Source organism: Berghia stephanieae, chromosome 2, assembly GCF_034508935.2.
Source record: "Berghia stephanieae isolate SIO BIC M18660-M18661 chromosome 2, UCSD_Bste_1.3, whole genome shotgun sequence".
Taxonomy (NCBI): Eukaryota; Metazoa; Mollusca; class Gastropoda; order Nudibranchia; family Aeolidiidae; genus Berghia; species Berghia stephanieae.
In genome coordinates, this window is record NC_088361.1 from 26923538 (window position 1) to 26931935 (window position 8398).

At 36.0% G+C, this 8398-nt stretch overlaps 1 protein-coding gene across 1 annotated transcript in view; it reads left to right on the plus strand.

Moving 5' to 3' along the window:
• The window catches only part of LOC144964596 (tubulin alpha-1A chain-like), a 7169-nt gene extending 1509 nt beyond the window's left edge, over positions 1–5660 (plus strand). The window contains exons 2-3 of the mRNA XM_078899046.1: positions 1698–2634; positions 4585–5660. Of these exons, the coding sequence (XP_078755172.1) occupies positions 1698–2634; positions 4585–4720 (1073 nt within the window). The 3' untranslated portion in view covers positions 4721–5660. The remainder of the gene's footprint in view (positions 1–1697; positions 2635–4584) is intronic.
• Positions 5661–8398: the final 2738 nt, after the last annotated feature.

The following is an 8398-nucleotide window of genomic DNA, read 5'->3' on the forward strand; positions in this document are numbered from 1 at the left end:
GTCCTATCGTCAGGTACTTATTTTCTTTCCGACACGTATTAAAGTGTCTTAGCTAAGACTAACATTATGTTGTCACCCTTCCGATTAATGATCACGCCACTGACAAAACTTGGAATTTGTCTTCTTCTCCTATTCTTAGTTGAGTCCTTGGAAAAGACTCTTTACTCACATTCTCTAACCGTACTCAGGTGTAAAATGAGTACCTGGCCGTTAACAGCGTTGTCTTTGTCCGAAAAATTGTAATATCGCCTAACAGGCGTCATGTCTCGTCCTACATGTTAAATGTTGCTGTTGACCAGGGACCCCTTGTAAAGCGCATTGAGCACGTTAAGTGGATATTGCGCTATATAAATGCTCAATTATTTATTATTTCTTCTTCTTCTTCTTCTTCTTCTTCTTCTTCTTCTTCTTCTTCTTCTTCTTCTTCTTCTTCTTCTTCTTCTTCTTCTTCTTCTTCTTCTTCTTCTACCACCACCAACACCACCACCACCACTACTACTACTACTACTACTACTACTACTACTACTATACTACTGCTACTACTACTACTACTACTACTATACTACTACTCTACTACTACTACTACTACTACTACTACTACTACTACTACTACTACTACTACTACTACTACTACCTACTACTACTACTACTACTACTACTACTACTAGTACTACTACTACTACTACTACTACAAACTACTCCTACTACTACTCCTACTACTACTCTACTACTCTACTACTACTACTACTACTACTACTACTACTCCTACTACTACTACTACTACTACTACTACTACTACTACTACTACTACTACTACTACTACTACTACTAAAAAAAAAAAAACAAGGGAGGCCTTCCGAAAGCTCCTACATTCCCAGTATTTATATATATATATATATATATATATATATATATATATATATATATATAATGTTCTATTAGGGGGTTTGTGAGGGGGGAAGATTTTTTTTATAATGTTCTAGTAGGGGGTTTTGGAGGGGGGGGGGAGACTTTTTTCCTTTTAAAGTTCCCCCCTTTCCAAACCCCTACTAGAACATTATGAAGAAAATAAAAGAAAATTGGGAATGTAGGAGCTTTCGGAAGGTCTCCCAAAAACATTTTTTTAAAAAACTAGAGCTTTTATAAAGAGCAATATCCACTAAATATGCTCAAAGCGCTTTACAAAGGGTCCCTGACCAACGGCAACACGTAACATTTAGAACGAGAAATGACGCCTGTTACGCGATATTACAATTTTTCCGACAGATACAACGCTGTTGACGACCAGATACTTATTTTACACCTGAGTACGTTGAGAGAATGTGAGTAAAGAGTCTTTTCCAAGGACTCAGCTATGCGCCGAGCGAGGCTCGAACCCAGGACCTTCCGATCCGAAAGCAAGTGTCATACCACAAGACCACACCGCCTTACTACTACTACTACTACTACTACTACTACTACTACTACTACTACTACTACTGCTGCTGCTACTACTACTACTACTACTACTACTACTACTACTACTACTACTCCTACTACTACTACTACTGCTGCTGCTGCTGCTACTACTACTACTACTACTACTACTACTACTACTACTACTACTACTACTACTTTTTCTCCTCTTCCTTCTCCCTTCTTTGAAATCTGTCCCTTCGTGTTCAACGCCGGCTCTAATTCCTTTCATCTTCTAACAGGTAAAGAAGATGCCGCAAACAACTATGCCCGTGGTCATTATACCGTGGGCAAAGAAGTTGTTGACTTGGTGTTGGACAGGATACGGAAATTGGCTGATCTATGCACAGGTCTTCAGGGATTCTTTGTCTTCCACAGCTTTGGTGGCGGTACAGGATCTGGATTCACTTCTCTCCTCATGGAACGGTTGTCTGTGGATTATGGGAAAAAGTCAAAGGTCGAATTTTCCATTTATCCGTCGCCTCAGATCTCCACTGGAATTGTAGAGCCGTACAATTCCATCCTCGTCACTCACACGACACTCGAGCATTCTGACTGCTCGTTTTTGGTGGACAATGAAGCAGTATACGATGTTTGCAGGCGAAACTTAGACATTGAACGTCCGACTTACACCAACCTCAATCGTCTGATTGCACAGGTCGTCTCGTCCATCACGGCATCTCTGCGTTTTGATGGCGCCTTAAACGTGGATCTTCTGGAATTCCAGACCAATCTCGTGCCTTATCCGAGAATTCACTTCCCTTTAGCAATCTACTCCCCAGTCGTTTCGGCAGAAAAGGCATACCACGAACAGCTGACTGTTGCAGAAGTCACTAATGCGTGTTTTGAGCCAGCAAATTCGTTAGTAAAGTGCGACCCTAGACACGGTAAATACATGTCCTGTGTTCTGTTGTACCGAGGTGACGTCGTACCCAAAGATGTGAACGCCGCTATCGCTTCCATCAAAACAAAAAGAACGATTCAGTTTGTTGACTGGTGTCCCACTGGCTTTAAGGTTGGCATCAACTATCAGCCGCCAACAGTCGTGCCCGGAGGAGATCTGGCCAAAGTTCAGAGAGCTGTCTGCATGTTGAGTAACACGACAGCTATATCAGAAGCATGGGCTCGACTGGATCATAAGTTTGACCTGTTGTATGCGAAACGAGCATTTGTTCACTGGTAAGTCTTTCAAACCTCGTGATAAGATTAACATAATGATAGAATACACCAATAAAAAGGCACATGCGTGGCCCATTGACATGATCATAGTTTAACAATTAGAAAATAGATGCTGCGCCTTAAATCCACTGCGGCGTGTAAGTCAACTTGAACTTATTAATGGGGTGCTTGTTGTGTATCGAGACGACCCTGACTGGATCTGATCACTCAGTGCAGAATAATTTTTTTTAAAACTGAAAGCGTTGACAAAAAAAATTCGACAGCTGTTATTCGAGATGCGCCAAGATGTAATTGTGTAACAAAAATTACATGAATGTAAATTAGCTATGAACGCCTAGGAAGATGGTAGGATACAATTTAAAAATAAACGTTATTACTTGTCTTTTGTGTGAATGGGTACCTGGCTATAGGCGATAGGCAATGAAGGATATAGTGAGAAGACTAGTTCAAAAAGTACGCCTAAAGTCAAGACATTTATGTATGAAATGGAAATTTGATCCAATAATGACCAAATTGGAAGTAGATAATATTATGGAGCATTGTGAAATGCAAAGTGCATAGTGAAATCCATTGAATTGCGTTATCAAAAAATCATATTGTAAAAACTAATTAATACCTGCACAGTATGATGCAATAGCTAAAAATTTATTTTTCTAAAAATGTGTGCATTGTATGATGATCAAACTTGAGATTTGACACGCTTGTAGGAAATGTAATGAGTAGAACGATAAAGAGTAACATTTGCAAGGTGATTCTTAAAGGTGGTCTCCTTTCTGTTTTAAGTTGTGTATAGCATGCCTCATATTTAAAGATTTTAATGGTCATCACAGTGTCTTTACACCAGAAAACAGAGCTTCATCAAACATCGATGAGGGAATATTACTTTAATTTTACGGTAAAATGTGTAGATATCTTTCTTTACGGTTGTTGTAATATGTCGTTTCCTATAACTTTACATTGACTGCTCTATCCAAGTCTGACAAAACTTTTTCCTTCATTATGGTCGGAATCTCTTACTTCAAATACCAATGGATTAAGACGATCCTGTCACCTTGTACAACAGTCCCAATCTGAGACTTCAGAGAAATCCAAAGATTTTTAATAAAGCAAGGCTGTAAACTGAGTGCATTCAATTTCGTCTCCGTTTGCTTTCAGTTCGTGAACAACAGGTGCGCCATAACGACTCACAAAACGTGTAACCTTGAACGTTTTTATTGTGATTCACATATTTGTGATCCATCTTCTCAAAACGGTATTATATCGGGATGAACCAAATGCCAAAAAGTAATTTTTAACGTTAAGTGACAAGAAATTATGTCAAATTTAATTCTCGGCAGTTTATGGATTGATAGTCTTTCTACCAAATAATGTATAAAAACTTGACCCATGCCTCGTAGTTTGACGATGAATTCAATTTGTAGCATCTAAACCACCATAATATAATACCGTTTAATGGCAGTGGGTTACATTTTAGTGAAAACTTACCATCCAAAAGTTGCTCTAAAAACTAAAACAAAGAAATTGTGTTGTTTCACTTTGTTGGACGAAATCTGAGAGAAATTTTATTTCCGAGATCGCATTCGATTCGTGTTCGGTTCCGCAGCTGAGAACGAGAGGGGTGCGCCCAGATTGCTATGATAAAACAAGTGACCGACTAAATGCAGAGGACCAACTAAAAGCAAACAGAACATGAAACGAAAATGAATGCACTCAGTTTACAGCCTACGGCAGTCTATCATTATGGATCGATTCACGTAAAAGATGTCCGACCGGCCACAATGAAAAAATATATCCTTTTTTACAGAGGATGGCTTGATTGAGTCAACATTGTTTTCCCTTGAACATCGACAGTTCAGTTCCAACTATATCATAGCTTGTTGACAAAAAATATTCCCGTTTAATATCATTTTTTTTTTCTGAAGTCGTCATTTATTGTTTCTAAACTTACAGGTATGTCGGAGAGGGCATGGAAGAAGGGGAGTTTTCAGAAGCCAGAGAAGATCTTGCTGCTTTAGAAAAAGATTACGAAGAAGTCGGATTGGACTCCGTTGCAGAGGAAGGAGAAGGGGAGGGTGAAGAATACTAAACTGCTAGGTGCAGTGTTATAAAAATGTTTTCATTATCATTTTAAAAATGAAAATCGCGCTCTGAGTAGTGACGGTAAAATTCCCCATGACATCGTATAAAATAATGTAAACCATATTAACAACAATATTATATTCATTTATTATTGAAGGCATCGATCGTGTCGTGAAACGATATAATCTAGGTATATTTTCACAAAGGAAAAAGAGAGAGAGAGGATATTATTAATACTCTCAGATTTATTTGAAAAATCAGGAAATTCAAGTTATGAATATATATACAATGAAATAAAGGATAAGGTGAAAAAATTCTCTCTCTCTCTCTCTCTCTCTCTCTCTCTCTCTCTCTCTCTCTCTCTCCCTCTCCCTCTCTGCCTTTATCTCTATCTCTCCTTTTCTGTCTCGCAGTCTCTCTCTCTCTCTCTCTCTCTCTCTCTCTCTCTCTCTCTCTCTCTCTTGCTCGCTCGCTCGCTCTTGTGCTTTTTACATCTTGCTCTTTACATCTATTATTGCCTCCTTTACTTCATCTAAAAGACATCGTGACCTTTCTCGTCGATATCATTTCAACATCATTTTTTTTATTTCTTCTCTTTATCTTATGCATATGTGCCAATGACTGTATATATATATATATATTGAGAGGTAAGTTATGTGAATGAGAATTTAAATCATCAGTCAATAAGAAAGAATTATACGAGATTAAATAGTACGTGGTATGCGACTAAGAAAGCTGACCGTAAGTTAATTAATGAAAGTTTTATTACATTTACCTTTACATGTTTCGAATTTGTTATAAGAAATATATCATATTTATATAGAATAAATATACTTTTTTGAGGTTTCGATGCCTTAAAATTGTCTATGACTATATTTGTATAACACAATGTTAACCCTAATAAAATGTCACCAAGTTTTGAATAGTCTATTCAACTTGGAGCGTTCCGTGTTTCGTGAGGACGTGTTGATTTTTATTTGAATACATGAATGAATAATGTGTGAGTTATGATGTGTGAGGAAGCGTGGCTCAGCGGTACGGTCTTTGCTACGTACCCGAAAGGTACCGAGTGCGATTACCCTCCATGCGCTGAATGGCCTTGAGCAAGTCACCTCGCCCTAGTTCAATTTGCGGCGCTGCTCTGCGGCTGACGCCTGGGTTATTCCAGTCTCCCCTTGCTGACGCCTGGGTTATTTCAGTCTCCCCTTGCTGACGCCTGGGTTATTTCAGTCTCCCCTTGCTGACGCCTGGGTTATTTCAGTCTTCCCTTGGAATAGACCCTAGAGACTAATTTCCCCTATGGGATGAATAAAGGGAATTTTATGTATTTTTAATAAATATCAATACTGCTTGGATGAAGAGCTATTCACAGGGCTATCTCCATGTTCGACAATATATATCTATATAGCCACTCATCTCAATCATGTATTATGTCAGGGTAAAACTGATGTTGTTTTTCTAAATTTAAGTTAGTCTTTTAATGAAGACACTGATGGATAATATTTTTTATTGTATTCAGAAAAAAAACTTTAATTTATCTTTTGAATTTCGGTCAATTTGGTTTTTAATTCACTTCCTTTATAATCTGACTTATCTAGGCAAAATACCAGATTGAAGCGATGGGTCCGATATTTATACATATATATATATATATATATATATATATATATATATATATATATATATATATATATATACGGATGCCTTTCTAACATACACTTTCGAAAATTACTTCAGTTGTCGTATAGATAGAATGAAGTTGATGTCACTCGGGTCTTTGTTATTGTTTTTTGCCATCCGCGTTTATGAGTAATTCTCATTTAACTGTATTATCCAGACTATAAAAAGTTCATGGTTACACAGAGTTTTGTGTGTTGGTCCGTTATACTTCCGGATGGCAATGTTGTGAGCTTTTTAGCCAAGCGCATACTATCTATATAAACCCGACCATCAACGTTCAAGGTCACACATAGTTTTGTACGTTGGTCCGTTAAACTTCCGGATGGCAATGTTCTGAGCTTCTTAACCAAGCGCACACTATCTATAGTTTATTAAAACTGGTCGAATTGTTTTATTTTTGACTCGAAAATTTAATATAAAGTATATTTGGCCCTGAAACCAACCGCTGACCATGAACCGAGACCCATAGCCACCATAGAGGAAGACAAATTATATAAGGGGACGAATAAATACGTAGATGAATTGTAAACCAAATTAATGAAAGTTGGTGCACAGCTGATAACGATCTTTTTCTCTCTTGCTCTCCAGTTTTCGGATTACATTTCATATTCTTGTCTCTCCATAACATATAAAGCCGTCCTTCAGAGCCATTTGACCCACAGGGCCGAAGTTTATCCCGGTCTCTGTAGATAATTCCTCATTACCCTTTGGATAGGACGATATAGCGATAGTCAACAGCAAAGCGCTTTCCGCTAGATCTAAAAGACCCTGCAACCCAATCAATCACTGCTGGATAAAAATTGGGATCAGAAAATGTCTCTACCGTTTCGTGATCTATCTCAGTCCCATTGCGTAAGAAGCGAGCGCTCATCCAACTGAGGTATCGTGATTATATCAAGGGCCCCAAAATGTCATGCTCTCATTACTGTAATGGGGACGTATGTATTAAAACATAATATACGTTGACAGTTGAAGGTCGTTGGGGAAAAAAAAAAGGGGGGGGGGGTATTACAAACATTTGATTTTAATTCTTTTTTTATCGTGTCTTGACATGCTTGTCTAAATCGCAATATTTTTGAATTGGAATATAAAACGGTACGTAAGGATGATGAATATTTAATACACAAATGAGTTAGAAAAACAAAACCATGAGAGGGAAGTATAGATATGTACAGAAAGCTAAAAAGGAAATGAGTAACGATCACCAGGATAAGAAAATTTCAATTTTAATATCAGAAATATGAAATGAAAACTATAGATACACATTTCCATGTATCCCTACAACAAACAAATTGATTATAATTTGAACTCGGTATCGTATTCGATAACAGCAAAAGGGCAAAACAACCCCCCAAAAAGCAATAAAATAATAATAATAATAATAATAATAATAATAATAATAATAATAATAATAATAATAATAATAATAATAATAATAACAATAATAATAAAAATAATAATAATAATAATAATAATAATAATAATAATAATAATAATAATAATAACGATGATGATGATGATGATGATGATGACGATAATGCTGATGGTGATGATGATAATAATAATAATAACAATAATAATAATAATAATAATAATAATAATAATAATAATTATTATTATTATTATTATTATTATTATTATTATTATTATTATTATTATTATTATATTATTATTAATAATAATAATAATAATAATAATAATAATAATAATAATAATAATAATAATAATAATAATAATAATAATAATAATAATAATAATAATAATAATAATAATAATATAATAACTTAGTAAAACGTGGGGTATCGTGTAAATAATTGGAATAGTATATATATCACATGACATTAACAGGAAGTTTTGTCTATTAAAATCAGTTTTTAAAAAACTAGATTACTTCTGGGTAGCAAATTAAAATAAAATCAGCAAACATTGTACATATTTTTTAAAAAATAAAACAAAACAAACAAGCGAAAAAAGCACCCCCCCCCCCCTCCCAGGCACTGGTGCG